The following is an 18,374-nucleotide window of genomic DNA, read 5'->3' as shown; positions in this document are numbered from 1 at the left end:
ACTATTTGACAGGGTCAACAAAAGGCTGGGAAACACTTCAGGAACACAACATGCGGAAAACAACATTTTACAAAACACGACAACTCACAAAAAGACATGTGCCCGTTCCCAAAACACCAGAAGTTCATGGTATGCTTGCAGTTCGCTTGGTTAAGGCCGTAAAACTACTTGGTTAAGTTTAGGAAAACATCGTGTTTTGTGTTCAAATCATTAAGTTACTTCTGTAACTTCTGTTGCTAATGTACCTTTGCTTCGCAAGTAACTTATGTACGTGACGTAACTTCTTTATATTAGTAGGTTTAAAGATCTCTCTGTTGACCCGACCTCCTTCCGATCTGGACTCTCTATATATATCTCTTTATAACTTCTCCTCACTTCCTCCTTTGCAGCTGTATTAATGACTACAGCCACTAGAGGTCGCCACATAACAAGAAACTGGTCGTTATAAGCTGCTTCCATAGATGACGTATATGTTTTTTGATGAGGACGAGCTGCAGAAAACACAACAATGTGTCGGGGCCACTACAGTTTTCACTCACAGCGTGCTAACTTTGTTCAGGAATCAGGGTTGTTTGTGCTCGTTCAATTAGAAATTCAAACTCGACACACCTCTAAAGTTGTGTGTCCTTCGTTGTTCGACGGTTAACCCGAGGTATTTCAGATCCATCAGATAACAGATGCTGCAGTGCCACTTTTCTTTCCATACAAAAACGTCCTAGGACAATAATTTTGTCGATTAAAGTGCAATTACAGTGTTTTACTGATCCACCTCAGTCCAAAAAAAAGTGGTCAAAGTCACCCCCCACTCCCTCCAGACCCTCACCCCCCAAAACCTGCAGAAAACAAGCCATTGATTTTATTACAAAGCAATGAATTACTTTCTTTAAGTTTGTTTTTTTCTGACTAAATGAACTCTTAAGTTAACTTTCTCTCTCCACAAAGTGATCTATGGTATGCCTCAGTGTGACTCTGTTTTATGAAGACTTTTGGTGATGTGGATAATTATCTTGATAGTTGTGGTGATTATACTGTATGACAAACAATTTTGCAAGTGCCCTCACACTGGTTGTTATTTTTTTGGAACTATAGGCATAATTAATGTGTACTAGAGGTTTTATTTTCTGTGTTGGATCCATACATTTATACAAGGAGGCAGGGGTATCTCTCTCTCTCTCTCTCTGTCTATCTCTATCTCGCTCTCTCTTTCTGTGTGCAGACTGAATGTGACTCACTCAGATTTCAAACGCTAGCCTACCTGATTTTTTGTAATAACGTGCAGGCAGACAGGAGCGCTTGTGTGTTTTGGATGAAGGTTAATTAGGGGGCCTGTTGGCATGTATTATTATTATTATCAGTACAGGGTGGTATTACTGCAACGCTTCTCGTGCGTCATAACTGGAACTTACAGCCACCTTAAGAAAAGCATGCATTCATATTCATTATAGGTGTGATTATTTATGCTGCTGAAAAGAAGAAAAAAAAAACATCTGTACCCTCCCCTGAAAACATCAGTCATGATCTCATCGCATATCTGATTTCTGACTGTAACTTACAGCCATTTTTCAAGAGCATACTCCACCTCTTTTGCACCACATGGTACACTGTTACATAGTTTTATCAAGCATTTTAAACTACTGTAGATCTACATTTCCTAACTCACCTCACCACCACCGAGTACGTCGGTCTAAAGCTCAATTTGTTTACATTTTGTGGGAGGGGGGGGGGGTTTAAACGAGAAAAAATCTGAAGAAGATGAAGATGAAGAAGAAGTGTCATGCATGCGCTTAGATAGTCTTTTTGATAATCCACGTTTTGTGTCAATCACTGTCTTTTTAGGGATTGTAAGAGGGGTGAAAATGTAAAAGACGGACTCCAGAGAATGTGGATCACCATAGACGGTCCTTTTAGGGGGGGGGGGTTTTTCGAGCAATACGGTAGAGGAGTAGATGTTGCCTGTGGATGTACTGCCTCCTTCTGCTTTCACTACTAGTGTACAAAACAAAACAACCTGCCGCTTGTCAAGCCCACCATGTCCACCTCCCTCCTCCCTCCTCCTCCTCCTCTGCTTAGCATATCAAGTGGAACACAGTGTGTACTGTGAAGCCTACCTGCAATCCTTATCAGAATGTCAGAAATAAATATATATATTAAACTCTACATTTTTAATAATCTCACGTGGTCCGTGTGGGTTTCATTTCAGTGTTTTTTCCTCATCTGTTTCTGATTATTTGTTTTCGTCTGTGTTAATTTGAACAGGTTGTCCTCGACCCTCCTGTCGTGTTCCCTCAGGGGGAACATCGAAACTGTTTCTTGGGTCAGCGTGACCCGATGCTGCATTCATTAGCTGTCAGAAACCACAAATAAAGAGCCAAGTAAACATTGTTTGTACCTCACATAACACCAACACTAACAATTAAGTCAATATATTGCACAATAGCCTTATTGAAGCGGAAGATCGACTTACTTTTCCATAAAAAATACACGTTCAAACACTTTTTTTTGTTCTTTGGACAAACCTAGATATAAGATACATTAGTTTAACATCAGTTTTGGGAGACTATGACAGTATTTCCATTTTCTGCAGTTTAATACTTCTGTTCCTCGACATTTTTAGGGGAAAATATCATCATAATTTCTACAGAAGTTCATTACTTTTTTCTTTTTGTTTTGCCTGTGACATGTCTACAGCAGCAGGGGTTCCTCATCATGTGTCCGATGTCTACGAGTTTTTAGCAGTTTTACAAAAAAAAAATATTTTCCCTTTAAACGTTACTGTTCAAAGTCGGAGGTAAAATCATCCAATAAAAATTATGTCAACAACAGCATGAGTGGTGAAGAATCAGCTGGTCCTTGACAGTAATGGAATGTAACTAAGTACAGTTACTGGAGTACTTACTGTATTTAAGTACAACTTTGAGGTGCTTTATACTTCAGTATTTTCATTTTCTGCATCTTTTTTTCACTTTTGGAGGCAAATATTGAACTTTTTACTCCACTACATGTATTTGATCTCTTTAGTTACTAGTTACTCTGCAGATTACATGCTGCATCTGAGCCAAAGTTGCAGATTTTTAAATTAAGTTTGGTGACATTCACTTTTACCAAAGTAATATAATGTAACAGGGTATCTCTTCTTCGTCTCGAGGGCATTCACTGCTGCTTTGAGCAGATTTTTCACTCTCACTCACTCATGAATAACATTTTAGTCGGATCCTTTTAAGTTTTCATCTCTTTGCCTTGAAATTTTGTGACTTTTGTGCAATTAAAACTTCAAAGTTACATGTCAGGAAAACAGGAAAATGATCTTAAACAGTCTGAGTCATCAAAGGAAATAAATGATCATCCTCCTCCCACTGAAACCAGGTCTGACCGAGCAGCTTCCTCCTGTGTGTAACCTGTAGGACTGGACCGGCAGGACGGCTGCAGGAGTGTTTGTCGGGATGGTGGTGATACTGACGCAGCTCATTCAGGGAATGAGTTTTTTATTTGGTGTGGATCTCCACCCCAGGTCGCACAATGCGGGTCTCTCTGCTCGTCTCAATCTGGATCCTTAAAGAGTCAGTGGTAATCTAATGCTGCAGTCCAGCAGTGTATCTCCTTACAGCAGCAGCTCATCTCTACCGCTGCTCTGTCTCCTTCAGACTGCCGCGGGTGCATCAATAATTTCTTACTGGAAGTTTTAAAGGTGGCTCTGTTTACACCAAACAGAGGATGTTTACTGACACAACCACTAACTCACCTCCAACCATCTGCATATTAAACATATTCCTCTTGATCAGCATGTGCAAAATAAGAGTTAAAACTGGAAAAAGTGTGAGAATTCAGTTTAAAAGTGTCTGACATGATTTGTTTTGTGATGTAATGAGGAGAGAAGACCTGTCAACATGACACCCTGAGTGTTTGCTCTCCTCTCTAAACTGAGCTCATCCTCTTGCAGAAATATAACACCTTATTTTGTTCTTCTCGGGGACATATACATTATGCAGACGCACATAATAACCCTGAAGTTGGGAAGTCGTAGCTCTGCAGTTTAAAGTTATTGTCCACAAAGTTGCTTGGAAACGGTGTATCCACAACAGTGAACCGAGCTGCTTTAAAAACAATGGGATCAAGTGGGGTTAAAAGTTTTTATTGCATTTTTTTTCTGCATTCAAAACCTTTTTCTAAAAAAAATATACAGAATTTAAAAATGTCTACTCCAGTTGGATTTACAAGCTTACTTAAACCAGTAAAAAAAATCCTCGCATGTTTGCTTCTTAGAAAACAGGTTGAACGTGTCACAGACAGGAATGTCAAGGCTTTCCTAACCTCTACTTCACTTTGGACGGTTGCTTGGCAATGCACATAAAGCACATGGGCATGCCTACAAACCTCCTGACTTGTCCTTTAAAAACGACAATATGATGCTCACATTTTAAGTCCATGTTGCAAATCAAAGTCAGATTTTAAGTGCATGGATTGGTCACAGAAATAAGATAAGTTTGATCCCAGAATCCAAATAAACTGCTTCACACACTTTCTATCAGCGTCACTTCTTCATGTTTGGCACTTCGTGGTCACATCACTGCTCTATGCCAACAGGATCCAGGGTAAAGTCGCAGCCACCAGCGCCAGGATGGTGAAGGCTGACAGTAGAAGCAGCAGGCACCGTGCTGTTGTGCAGATCCTGCGCCTCCTCCTGCGCGGCTGCTGCTGCGGCTGAACCACGGTCATCACCACGCTGAGCGTGTCCTCCTCAGCCATGGGTCGCCCTTCAGCGCTTATGATAAAGATCTGAGACGCGTTATGGCTCGGCCTGATCAACCTCTGCCGATTGACTCGCTCGGAGATCCCTCTAAAGCAGCGAGAAATCCAGTTAACTCCCCCCGGCGAGCTGTCCCTGGAGGCGCGCCGTGCGTCCTGGAGCTGTCCCAGCGGCAGCGGCACCTCCAGCGTCTGCGCCTCACGAGGAGCCTTGTCCGCCGCGAGGGTCACCAGCGCTTCCTTCTGTTTCCTGATGAACGTGAGGTGTCTGCAGATGGGGCAGGCGATAGTGTCTCTGATGTTCCCATTGCTGTTGATGCTCACCAGCGTTTTGACGAGACAGTCGTGGCAGAAGACATGTCCGCAGCTCAGAGTCCTCTCCGTGCCGGACAGACACTCGTAGCACACGGGACACTCCTGTGCGTCCTCCTGGCTGTCCTCCTTCTGAAACGCCATGGGAGGTAAAATATAAAAATATCCTCTTCAGTCACAGAGTTATTGAGGCTCCAACAACTTCATACGTGCAGCCTGAATACCTCCAAGTCCTTTGTAACAGCTCATAGTTCCACTGTGGGTGGAGGCGAGAGCTGCACCTTGTAAAACAGGGCCTGCCACCTGCGGCTGCGGTGACTTGACTGATCGGGTCCCCTGATGGCACCAGTGGCAGAGCAAGTGGCTCAGCTGGTTTCAATTTCACGTTCGTCACTGACATTCTTTGAATATTAGAGAGAGAGAGAAAACTAAACCAAGCACATGTGACCAGGTGATGGTGGTGTTTTCATCTGATGTGACAAAGCCCTGCAGAAAGCCTTCACATGGTGCTGTTCACATCACCTACAGAGTGTTAAAGAATGCAGATTTAGTCTCATACATGATTATTTGTGAGTATTTATTTGGGATTTCAGTGAATGAGCTCAGAGAAAGATGATGAAATTAAAGGGTCGTTGTTGGAAAATGGACATTTTTGGACAACTCCTCTCTGTGACAGTCAGTCCCTCTCCGACATGGTCTCAACAAAGGTCCCCCTACTCTGTTTCATCATATTTGGTCGTGTCTTTTTTATTTTTCGTACACCTCATGTGTCCAAGTAACCGGCAAATTCCTACCTTTCAGAGAAACAAAGAGTTTTGGAGGATGCTGCCCTGCCCCCTGAGTCACAGCTGGATGGGTGCAGGACAAACCCAAAGGAGGAGCAGTGTGTGTCAATGGACCTGACGTCTGCTGACTATTAGAAGGCTTTCACACACAAATGTGACAATATAGGTAATTACAATCATGATGTGTCATGGAGATCTTAAACAACAATGTTGGATCGACTCTGCTGTCTAAGTAAAGTAGTGAAACTGCAAATGATTACTTGTGTATTTGTTTATTAGACATAAGTGACTGAATGTTAATATTATGAAATGTTATTTTATACAGTATGCCCAGAAGTAAGGGTTGCCAAAAATGATTTTAAAAAATCAAAGCAATTCTCTTTAATTTTGCCCATTTTAATCGACCCTGATTTAATTCAGTTGTCCAGGATTTGAAAGATATATAGTGTTTTAATGTTTTGAAATGATATTGTTGTTGTTGTTTGGGTTGCTGTTGTTGTGAATATATTTTGTCTTTTAACTGTTTTTTTCTACTGTAGTGTTAATTTTCTGGACAGATACTGTCTCTGTGTCCTGCCCAGGGACTACAGATGTACATTAGCTCATAGCTAGCTCTGCCACAGCTGTGAAGCCGTTCACTGTCCGTGTCAAATCAATCAAATCAGTGAAATCTCTTAAATTAGGGCAGTTGTCAGCGTCCAGAATTGTAACGACTGTATTTAAAACAGGCGATAGGATGAAGGTTTAATTACAACAGAAAACATCTGGTTGTTTTTGTTGCTGTATTTTATTGTTATGAAATGATCATATTGTTGTTGTTGTTGTTGTTGTTGTTGTCTCTGTCTCCTGCCCAGAGACTACAGATGTACACACAAATAAATTAAAAAATAAAAGCATATACACTAATAATAGTTATAATATTTATAGTAATATGAGACAAAAAGGCCGTGGTCTGAAACAATTAAAAGTGACTGCATATTCAGAGCTAATATTGATTTAAAAACAGACACAACAGCATTAATTAGTCTAATTAATACACAGAAACACTGACACACGTCTTCAGGAATACTTAATGTCTCTGGTCTTTGTGTCTGTGTCTGTGTTTTATTCTGTGACAGTCAGATGCCACCTCGTGGTCAGTGTAGTGGGTCTCTATGTGTGCACATCTACAGTCCAGACAGCACACACACACACACACACACACACACACACAGAGAGAGAGAGAGAGAGAGAGAGAGAGGAGAGAGAGAGAGAGAGAGAGAGAGGCGTGGCTCATTCTACTTCATCTATTTCTACAGCGGCCCTGCCCAGTTCTGACGTCGACGCCACTGACGTCAGCACGCACGTCCGCGTCACCATTTACGTCGCTTCCGGGAGACGCGTTGGCAATTTCCTAAACACAGTCGGGTCAGTTGTTGAGTATCATCCGAGGCCGGAGCCGGGGCAGAGAGAGAGGTGTGTGTGTGTCTGCGTGTGTGTTGGATGTAACACCGGCTGGACAAACGACCCGCAGAGACAGAAGAGCGTTGGACACGGATTTGACATGAGCAGGTACCGATCCAAAACCGGGGAAATATCCCGGGTTTTACGTTGTTTCCGTCGTGTTGTGCGATGACAGCTCGAGCTGCGTTTAAATGTCGGCTGGTGGTTTTTCGCTTCAAACGTTAAGTGTTGAATTTCTGTCCGTTTTTATTTTGTCTGTTCGCTTTTGACGGCATTAAATGCAGGTGTTAGCATTAAGCTAATGTCCCGTGCCGTCTGTCAAACCGCTGTTAGCTTATTCACACTGACAGCAGCGTTTATTAGCTAACTACATAAACCTGAAGCTCCTGTTGAGATCAATCTGCCCTCGTAAATGTCACTTTTCTTCGTTTTTAGCGCTTCTGTTTATGGTTTTTGTGAACATGTGAATGTTGGCTGTAAATGACAGTTATTTGTGGTTCATGTCAGTTGTCATTTTTATAGTAAAACCTCATTTTTAGTGGTTTTTTATGATCACTTTGACAAGCAGTATGTTAGCTGTCGTTTAAGCTAGCTTCCTGCAGCTAATCCTTAACACAAGGGGTCAATATACAGGCCAGGGCTGCAACTAACGATTATGTTCATTAATTGATTAGTTGTTTGGACTATTAATGTCAGAAAATGGTGGAAAATGTCGATCAGTGTTCCCCTAAAGCTAAAGGTGGAGTCCTGATATGTCTTGTTTTGTCCCCCAACCCAAAGATATTCAGTTTACTGTCAGAAAGGAGTAAAGAAACCAGAAAATATTCACATTTTATTACTCAAACAATCATTGATTCGATTAATCGTTACAGCTCTGAAATAACCCCATGTCAGGCTAACACTGCTAACACTCCCTGTAGAGCTAAATCTGATTGTTATTCAGATACAAGACTACAACATCATATTCTTAAAAGCATTTGTTTAAGATCCCTCTCATGAGCCCCCACTGTAAAAAATATGACTTCATCAGTGCCGGCTCTTCTTCTTAGTAAGCGCCTCGTCATCTCCAACAAAAGAGGATGTAGAGACAAGAATGTGGGAAAGGAAACTCTCTTCACTACCTTCCCCTGTCTGCTATTTCCAGATGGCTCCACAGTGATAAATGTAGTGTCACCGTCGCCACCATCTTTGCTGGCTGCGAGCCCTGCTGCCCGTCCTGGTATTGTTACGACAGACAAATAGATGCAGGGGTCAAGCTGACACCGCTGGCGAGGACACTGAAATGAGAGATGACAGGAGCTGCCATTTGTCCTGGCATAGCCTCAGTGTTGACCTGCTACCTGATATAAGTGAGGCACTAGGGCTGAAACAAATGATTATTTAACTATCTATCAATCCACCAAAATAGACATGATTAATGCATTATTCTAGTCTGTAAAATGTCCAAAAAAAGCCCAAAGCCACATCTTCAGTAGCTTCTTTTGTCCAACCAACAGTCCTAGACTCCTCATTTAATGTCATAAATGACAAAGAAAGGCAGCAGATCCTCATATTAAAGCAGCTGGAAGCTTGAAAACAGACTGAAATGATTAATCAGCTATGAAAATAGTATATCTCTGTTGCCCCATTTGAGCGAGGTATCCTGTTATTGGTCTGTGAGCTCTTGTTTGTGGGGGTGATTATCCACATCAGGCCTTTGATTTGAATCACCATGGAAACAGTTTTCTTCCGCTCATGCCGACGGTGACCCACAGGGATCAATAGAAAGCACCAGATCCCATTCAGCCCACGAAGCATCATAACAAACAGAGATCTATCTTTGTTAGACCACCTTGAAATATTCTGAGTGGCTCCCCGGACAGATCTGAAGGCCCTCCCCGGTAATATGATCGAGCTAACATGTTATGTCAGTAGCAGCTTGGGAGCGTTTCCCCTCTCTCCACCCTTGTGGTATTTTGGTCTCTGGTTTCCTTCGTGATTTCCAAAGCAGTGTACGGACACGTGAGGGCCCTGTAGCGAGTAAATTGTTGATGACGCCATCTCGGAGGAATGTTTTCAGGGGGAGAGCAGCCGGTCCGGCCTCTGAGTCTAGACCACTTTCTTCTTGGCAAGAAAAATTATACATCCTTCTCCTTTCACAAGCCCAAACCAAACTGGTCATCAAAATCTAATCATGATGGCTACAGTAACTTAAACCACTGGGCTGTCTTAGTTATACAACCACTTTCTGCACAGTTTGACAGTTTTAACAATCAAAACAAATTCCCTAAGCTGTCGATGAGCATCTGTGGGCCGAGTTGTCGTGTTGTGTCCAGCACCGTTGGCAGCTGTCATATGTTGTTGGTGGCTTTTTGGCGAATTCAGCGTGTTGAATCTGTGGTGAAGCTCGTTGGATGGAAGAAGGGAAATCCACTCGAGCCTTTTGCTGTAGTATCAATGTTTTCACCCATTTAGTGCATTTTTTTTCTTATTTTCTTCCTCCGCCTCTTCACCCGTTCCATTTGCAACTTTTTATCAGACATGTCCTCGATTTAAAAGTGGTTATATTCGCAGAAGTGGTGTACATCCCCTGTTCTGAGTCTTCCTTTTTCCCTTTTTGAATAACGAAAACAAACTAGCACTACTTGGTGGTTTGGAGAGTTATTTCTTCTCACGCAGGCGCAGAATGTGCAAGCTAGTTAGCGGTAGGCTGTAGTCTTTGCAGTGTGTCGATGTCAGCTTTTGTCGCTGCTTGTTGTTTGATATTGGTTTGGTGTGTGTGGGCCTTTAAACTGCTGAGCGTAGGGTTGGTGCTTCGACAGCTGGTCCCAAAATTCAGTTTCCAAAGTAACCATCAAGAAATTTCTAGTGAATTTCTCTCCTGCTAGTTTCAAATAAACAGTGTCCTGCAAACACCTACCATGTAATCGTTAGTCCTGCGAGTTGAAAACATGAATCTCTTCCTGTCTCCTTGTGCATTTGTCTCCCCTAATCATGATCTGAGTCATTTCAACAGGTCAATCAATAATCGCCTTAATATAGCAACTGTGCTGCAAAATGCTTTGCAAGGATGGGGTTGGATTTCTCTACGAAGCCTAAAAAGACCCAAAACATTTTAGAAACCAGAGAAGAGACCACCATCACTACAGTTATCCAGCTTTATAGACAGTTGTCAATATCCAGAATTGATCACCGAAATCAGAGTGGAAATTGGACTCTGAATGGTTCAAATCCAGACGAGACCCACCCCTGGTGGAGTGTCCTTTGCTTCACTTTCAGTCCTGCTCATGTTGTTGTTTCCTGAGCTACATCCTCTGTTTGTCTGATATCACCTCTGTACAGATCATGACCACATTCCTGGAGCTACAGCGATATGAGTGTCGATGGCAGCATCTGTATTTCCCCCCCCACACACAGAACACACACACGGTGACTCATTCCAGATGTGTTTAATAATTTCCTGAGAGCTGCCGCCTCGTCGCTCCACATTAATCACAGAGTGAGGCAGAGTTAATTAGCTCACCAGAAAAAAGGAACAACCGTCTAGTAAAGTTTTGTCTCTGCAAACGGGACGGAAGAGGAAATTGTCTGAACACTTCTGAACTGAGCTTCTACAGACGGACAGCTTTGATCTGTTAGGCACCAGCCACGCTGAATTAGCTGCTGTTAACGAATTAGGTGTGTTGACAGCACATGAATTGAGCTGTGAGGTTAGAAATGTAATGTTTTGCAGACAATGAAAAGCCTGTTGGTCATATTGATGAAAACCTGGCTTCCAAAAGATCAGGTGCTGTAGTCTGCGAGTCATAAGTGACTAAGTAACTACGTCTCGTGACCTGAGAACAGCAGTGACACAGCCAAGCTGATCTGACTGTCAAATAAACCGAGATCTGTCCTGTTGTCTCGTCCGCTGAGGAATGAGGGGAACGTTTTGAATCTTGATTTACCTGGTTGGTGTTTTACCTGTGAGATAAGAGGGGAATGCTCTGTGCCTGATGCTACACGCCTGAGGATGAAAATAGTCAAAGTTTTGTATCATATTTGAGTCACCTGGCCGGCTGTGATGCTCATAAATATGTCTGTTTAATCCTCAGGCTGCCCTGACATGGACAAAGAGATGATTCCCAAATTTTCAACAAAGGACGAGGAGGTGGATTACTGGAAGTCCCAAGCCCTCAAATACAAGAAAAGGTAGGCGATGTGAAGAACGCCACAGTGATGTATGACCTCTTCAGGTTTTTGTTATGATCAGTCGCACTAAAGGACAGCAGTAAAAGCATAAAACGTCAAAACATTGTGGGAAATGCTCATCACAAGTTCCCAGAGTCCAAAGTCCGTTTTTAAAGTGCTTGATTTTCTACATTTAATAAGTTGGAACCTTTTTGCTTGAAAAATGACTAAAACGGTTCTTCAATTATGAAATAGTTGACGATTAATGTTCTCTGAACTGAGCTTATTCTTACAAATTGGGTTGTGTTAAAATGTGTCATGTCTGTCTTTTGAAAACGTTGAGCCAAATACAAGATGGCAGCAGTTCCCCCTTGTGAAATAAACACTCAGTAAAGCCTTTAAACTCCAAACAGCAGCTCACTCTTACGTAACAAGCAGCTGTTAATTTGCTGAATTTGCTGTCTCTCTGTAGTTCTGATGGATGCGGTCGCACAATATTTCTCTCATTACCTCCAACCCAAACTTTTTGAAGTTTAAAGTCACCGCACGGAAACCCTGTGTTTTAAGCCATATAAGGCAAATGAGCAGCCGAGCGTTTTGAAATCACTGCCCACAGACAGCTGTGGCTCTCCGGAGGAAATGACTCCATCTCTGACTTCTTCAACAGAGACCACAGGCAGCAGTGGTGCTCGTGAGTGTTGCGTAAATCCCTTCTGAACCCCGTCTGTCTTTTTCTGGTTGTGTGGAGTTGGGGCCCGTCGTACTCTCAAAGGGAGCATTGAGGGTTAAACTCCTGGTGGTGGGCTTCTGAGAAATTCCTGCTGTGGGTACAGAGAGGAAAAAACTCATGGAAAAAATAGCACCAAGCACACAGTTCACACATGTTTTTGTGGATACGTTTTCTCAGGAGAACTTTAACAGTCGCAGCATGTCGTGTTTATAAGTTACCCATTGAGAGGTTTATCTTCCTGAAGTGATATTTTTAAAACTTGACTTTATACATTTCGATTCTAAATCAAATATTAATTTAAAAAAAAAAGAGCTTTAAATTATCAATCAAAATTAACAGCCACTCATGCCTACTTTAGCTGATTTTGGATTTATTTTGTTTTTCAGAGATCCTCTATTGACTTGTTTGGGAAGGTGGTTCACTCGGGAGAGATTTGAGAAACCAAACTTTGTAACAAACTGAATTTCTATCTTTTGTTTTTGGTTGTTGAGTTTCTATGGGTGATATTTTTCTGTTGAAATGTAGACTAATTCTATTTTAAGGTTATAATTTAAACTTGCCAAAAACCTAACCTTGCAAAAAGCCACCAGGAAAAAGTCAAAGTCATGCGGTAGTCTAAACAATAATATATCTGTCAGTGCTGAAAAACAATGTTAAAAATCGAATCGTGGGAATTGGAGAATCGTCACAGACATACTGCTGTCTCTGATTATCACAAAAAATAAGATTGAATCATGTGTGCGGCACTTTTATTTCCTGCTTTCACACATTTCTTGTTAATTTTCACACTTAATGCAGCTCTACGTCGCACTTAAAGGGAAACTGTTGGTTGTTTCAAACTGTGAAAAGTGTGACGGAGCACAAGCCAGGCTGCTAAACAGGGAAGTCACAGGGCGCAGCGTGCTGATGAAGCAGCCGCTGTGGTGCTGGTATGTGTGGAACGACCCCGGCACAACAACTGATTCACTGTGAGGCCATTATCCGAGCACAAGTCAGCTGATCTCAGAACAGGGTTAACCACGGTGTCATCATGTGTGTTCACACTCTCGACCACTAAATCTAGTTTTCTTTCCTTTTCCGCCCTGTAATGTTTACTTGCACTACATTCTGAGTTATGTTGTGTGTTCAGACCATCTGCCCTGACCAGCGTGTACACACATCCTGTTACTTAAACCGAGACCTCATCCCGTTTCTGTGCCGGCTCACTCTTCATTCTGACCTCTCACAGCTGAGGGTTAATGACAGCAGGCCTGTTTTTCTGAACCACCTACTGTCACAGTTCAGCTGTCTCTTTAGAGCTGCTGTATATTTAGAGTGCTTAACTCGATGGTGCTGAGCTGTTTCCTGTTCTGCCGAGGCAGGACTGAAGGTTATAAACCTACAAATGTCTGGCCGGCGTTTCATGCAGGTTTATTTCCGGCATGTTGGAGATAAAGCTGCTGGAACCTGCCTGAGCCTGGCTCGTCTTACCGGACAAAAGCCGGTCAGTTTTCTAGAGCTGGTGCCCGCGGTCATTCACCCGGTCAGCTGTGCAGCACTGAATGGTGGACAGTGAACACAGTGGCCGGTAATTGACAATGACTGTTCATGTTTCTGTGTACTGTCCAGCTGCCATGACGCTCAGGAGGAGCTGCAGGAGTTCCAGGAGGGGAGCAGGGAGCTGGAGGCAGAGCTGGAGGCGCAGCTCGGCCAGGCCGAACATCGCCTCCGAGACCTCCAGAGTGAAAACGAGAGACTGAAGAACGAGATGTACAACCTCAAGGTAACTGGGCCTGGCGACTTGCCAGTGGAGCTTATTTTGGGATTCGGCTTGCCTTTATGGTCCAGGGTTTAGGACAGCAATAAACTAATCTGCAGTTACTCAAGAGGTTATCTGATCTCTGTTGGAGGACGAGGTCCAATGTCTTATTTGTATGCAAGGTCTTAATGAGGCGCTCTTAGGTAATCCTTCAGCACTCTTTAAGTGGATGTCAGGATAAAGAGGAAGAAAATAGAAAACAATGACGAGTCTGGTTCTTAATCACAGCCGGCATGAATGGTAGTAAGGTGGTAGTAAGGTTATGCACCAGGGTCCAAAGATGACACCTGGCAGGCACCAAATGTTAGAAGACGTTCTGCTTGGCAGGTAAATCATGCAAGGCTATCCAAAGTAGTCATGTAATCAAGACTTCTGCTGAGAGTCTCTGCCGCGTTTTTGTTTTCATTCATGGACGTGCTGCTTCTGGACTTCATGGTGCATTCATGTGCACCTCGTAAACTCAAAAATCCATACTCGTATGACCGCGAGGGTTGTTTATTTTCCTCTGTTGACATACATGAGCTACTTCTGTCAATACTTTATTTATTGTGGTTTTTCACATGGCCCAACACGTGAAAATGCTCGCAGCAGCTAATGCTAAAAACGAACTGTGTCAATGAACCAGAGAGATCATGAATCATGCTTTCCTGTCTTTGTGCCTCGGGGGCCACAATGCAGGCATGCAGCCCTGCCACTAACTGTACTGTGAAGTACCGCACGGTAAATGAGCCACAGGGCCTCTCCGGGGAACAAAGAGGCTCTGTGAAAGTGAAATAATGTGGAAGAACATCTTTATCAACTGTCTCATTACACACCAGGTTGTAGTGCTGCTGTTGAAAACTATTGAATAGTACATAAAATGGTTCTTCTCACACCGCATAACTCAGGAAAAGGATATGAACATTTTCCTGGAACATTAGGTCTGTTTGACATCCTTGTTTCTCTACACTCACTCACTAAACTCTTTTCTCTTCTTCACTCGTTCAGGAGAAGCTGGAGCAGCAGTACGCCCAGAGTTACAAACAGATTTCTATGCTAGAGGACGACCTGGGACAGACTCGCAGCATCAAGGAGCAGCTACACAAATACGTCCGGGAGCTTGAACAGGCCAACGATGACCTGGAGAGAGCCAAAAGGTCAGAGCAACATAGTACATTTAATTAAGTTTAATTTAGATTAGTTTTGTCTATAACACCATTAAATGATTTTGGTGCAGAGGGTTTTAATGGCTGTGCCCCTCGTCCTCTACTGTATGTGCAGGGCAACAATCGTGTCTCTCGAGGACTTTGAGGGCCGTTTGAACCAGGCCATCGAGAGAAACGCCTTCCTGGAAAGTGAGCTGGACGAGAAGGAGTCTCTTCTGGTGTCCGTGCAGCGGCTGAAAGATGAAGCACGAGGTAAAGATGGAGCGCAGACGACTCTGTTCTGCCCTTTTGCAGCCAATCTGTCACCTGTGTAAGGGTTAGCAGAGGAGTATTTCATGATTCTGTCTCTGTCTTCTGCAGACCTGAGACAGGAGCTGGCAGTACGAGAACGGACTACAGACAGGATGTCGGCACCCAGCTCGCCCACCTTAGACATCGACAAGATGGATTCTGCAGTGCAGGCCTCTTTATCCCTCCCTGCCACACCTGTAGGAAAGGGCCTAGAGCACCCGTTCATCAGCCAGAAAGGTCAGCTCTAATTCATCTCATTTTACTGCACACATGAAAAGTGGAAATTCACTGATTTATATACTAAAATCAGCTTGTGTGCTTTTGCAGCGTTGACCAATGGCTGTGGCAACTCGTCCCTCACCCCCTCTGCAAGAATTTCAGCTCTCAACATTGTTGGTGATCTCCTGAGGAAAGTTGGGGTAGGTGTTTCCCTTATCCGTCCCATTTATATTAAACAAACCTTAAATATTCCACATTTTTCATATGTTGTTGGTATTATTTCAACAGAGTGTCCCCATCCACAGGACAAACAGGAAGATGTTTTCATGATGAGGCTAAACACGGATTTGTATTTCCTGATTCTGTTCACAGGCTTTGGAGTCCAAACTCGCCGCCTGCAGGAACTTCGCCAAAGACCAGGCGGCAAAAAAAAACTACTCCAAAGAAAACGGCACACTCATCAACAGCAACGCCACCAAGTTCTCTCACTCTCTACACACCACTTACTTTGACAAAACGTAAGTCTTTTTTAGTAAACACTCTCCTTCTTACTGTTCTGTACTTCTGTCTGTGTTTGCTAATAATTGCGCCTGTCCGTGTTGAAACCACAGGACTGTAAACGGACTGGACCCGAGCTCTTTGACCTCCATGGCAGCATCCAGAGCTGTGTCTCCACCAGGCATGCTGCCTCTGAGTGTGTGAGGCGTCCCCGCACCGACCTCTACTTCCTATCAACCCCACACAAAAACAGAGAGGACACTTGAAAGACCATTACATTGTGTGCTAAGTGTGTGTGTATGTGAGTGTGTGTGCGTGAAACAGAGAGAGTGTGTGTTGTGCCTGTTTGGGATTGTGCATTTTTTTGAACGTGAGGTGTGAAAGAGGAGGCTTGACTTCACGATGTTCGCAGCTCTGAATGCATCTGTGAGTAGGCGAAGACGTTCCTACCACATCGTTGCATGTGCCTAAAGCTGAACTGTACTCTGCTCGTGTGAATGTCGCTGCACATGCGTTGCTCTCTAGATGTCAACTCTGAAGTGGCGCCGTTAAATTCTTCCGAAAAAAACTATCCCTGACAAAAGGTCTTGAAATGGACCACAGCTTCTTTCTTTTCCTCCTGTGTTTTTCACTTAAATTGCACAGTTAAAATATTCTCAATTTAGAATGTATTATATTTAAAAAGGGATCTGTTCATTTTAATTTATCTCACAGTAAAATGCAATCTTTCTTTTTTTTGCTATTTTCTTGCATGTGTGCAAATGTAATGTGGGGTCAGAGAGGCGCGGTGGGACCCCACATTCATGACTGAAGTGAATGTTGATCGTTCAAAGCCATGTAGTGCAGTCGGTCCTCTTGTTGCTGGCTACTCGCTGTAATTTATTTGGAAGTAGTCTCCATGTTAAAGGGACAGTTAAGCCTAAAATCAGAAATATGTTTTTTCCCCGTTACCTGTAGGGCTATTTATCCATCTAGATTGTTTTGGTGTGAGTTGTTTGAAGATATTGGGCGTAGAGATGTCTGTCTTCTCTCGATTAATGCCAAAAATATACATTTAAAAAAATTGATTGGCAGTTTCTCTTTCTAGAAATCATAACCGAGTCACTCAAGATAATCCACAGACCTTTTTGTGAGCAGTTTCAGGAAGGAAGATCTCTCTACAGCCGATATCACCAAAACTAGATGGATTAATAGGATCACTTGTAACAGGACAAAATATGTGTTTTTGATTTTTGGATTATCTGTTTCTTTAAAGTTTGGAAATCTCAGCTGGTTCTGTCCTCTGGGTTAAATTAAACCTGCACTTAAACTGCTCCTCACAGGTTTGGCTGCAGTCGAGTGTTTTTTTTTCTCTGTGGAGCTCCGTTGACATTTCGAGGGAACAGTTTTGCCTTTTTATTTTTTAAATGTTTGACGTATACATTTTTTTTTTTTTTAAATATTGTGACAGGCTCATTTACCTCATTCTGATGGTGGATTCGCAACATGAGTAGGCGAATTTGGCTTTATAAAACTACCACTCAAGGATCCTTTTTGAGGCTGTTAACTAACGTTGGCTGGTCTTATGTAAATTCAGGGTCTGGAGGCCTTTTGTGTTCTGCAGCACATTTGCTGATATTAATGTTATTTTGACTTGACTCTTGAATTTTTAGCAGGTTGGACATTGATTTCATCCCAGAGTTTTGTCTAAATCCATTTTGCCCACATATTTCTCTCTTTCAAAGACCATCATAAGTTAAAGCCTTTAGTATTCATTGTTATTTAATAATATAAGATGTCATTTTTGGGCACTCTTATGAGCCTGTTACTAACGTGTGCTCTACAGTCGGTGTATATAGCTTGTAAGGATGGTAATTTTGCCTACCACATTTGTACATACTGACATTTGGCATTAAAGTCCTATTTATTTCAGATTCTGTATGGCATGTCCAGATAACGAATGGTTAAAGCCATTGTATTATGATATCAGATTGTTTGTCAAAATTGTTTAATTAAATAAAGATTGAGATGACAAATATGTTGTGTAGTTTGTGTCGTATACTGTAATTAAAGATGATGCAGCATAAGTTTCACTTATTGTACATTTTCTAAAACTTTCACGTCTTGTGTCATTATTATTGTACAATGTTTAAACTGTACGGTTTTCTGTAAATATTTCAAGTATTTTCAAGGTCAATAATCAAACTTCATCTTTATAACTTGAGAACTGGTGAAAATAAAGGTTTTGCCAGGATAATCTTTATAAATTTCTTTAAAAAAAG

The 18,374-nt window shown here is 42.5% G+C and overlaps 2 protein-coding genes across 2 annotated transcripts; one reads left to right on the top strand and one right to left on the bottom strand.

Annotated features, from left to right (window-relative positions):
• Window positions 1–4,569: 4,569 nt before the first annotated feature.
• On the bottom strand, window positions 4,570–5,199 carry LOC141019011 (RING finger protein 222). Its single transcript, XM_073493767.1, has one exon. It carries the CDS (start codon window positions 5,197–5,199, stop codon window positions 4,570–4,572), a length of 630 nt encoding a protein of 209 aa, XP_073349868.1.
• A 2,036-nt stretch (window positions 5,200–7,235) lies between these two features.
• On the top strand, window positions 7,236–18,128 carry ndel1b (nudE neurodevelopment protein 1-like 1b). Its single transcript, XM_073495297.1, has 9 exons — window positions 7,236–7,391; window positions 11,357–11,453; window positions 13,771–13,924; window positions 14,948–15,096; window positions 15,221–15,357; window positions 15,466–15,633; window positions 15,724–15,815; window positions 15,988–16,133; window positions 16,227–18,128. The coding sequence occupies exons 2-9, from the start codon at window positions 11,368–11,370 to the stop codon at window positions 16,315–16,317; spliced, it is 1,023 nt and encodes a 340-aa protein (XP_073351398.1). The 5' UTR covers window positions 7,236–7,391; window positions 11,357–11,367; the 3' UTR covers window positions 16,318–18,128.
• Window positions 18,129–18,374: the final 246 nt, after the last annotated feature.

The sequence above is a fragment of the Pagrus major genome, chromosome 23 (genome assembly GCF_040436345.1).
Source record: "Pagrus major chromosome 23, Pma_NU_1.0".
Taxonomy (NCBI): domain Eukaryota; kingdom Metazoa; phylum Chordata; class Actinopteri; order Spariformes; family Sparidae; genus Pagrus; species Pagrus major.
Note: the sequence above shows the minus strand (reverse complement) of the source record. Positions and strands in the feature narration are given on the sequence as shown.

Coding starts and splice junctions, on each gene's coding strand:
- LOC141019011 (XM_073493767.1), bottom strand. CDS start 5,199: ATGGCGTTTCAGAAGGAGGACAGCCAGGAGGACGCACAGGAGTGTCCC.
- ndel1b (XM_073495297.1), top strand. CDS start 11,368: ATGGACAAAGAGATGATTCCCAAATTTTCAACAAAGGACGAGGAGGTG. Junction 13,925..14,947: donor ACGAGATGTACAACCTCAAG/GTAACTGGGCCT, acceptor TCACTCGTTCAG/GAGAAGCTGGAGCAGCAGTA. Junction 15,097..15,220: donor GACCTGGAGAGAGCCAAAAG/GTCAGAGCAACA, acceptor CTGTATGTGCAG/GGCAACAATCGTGTCTCTCG.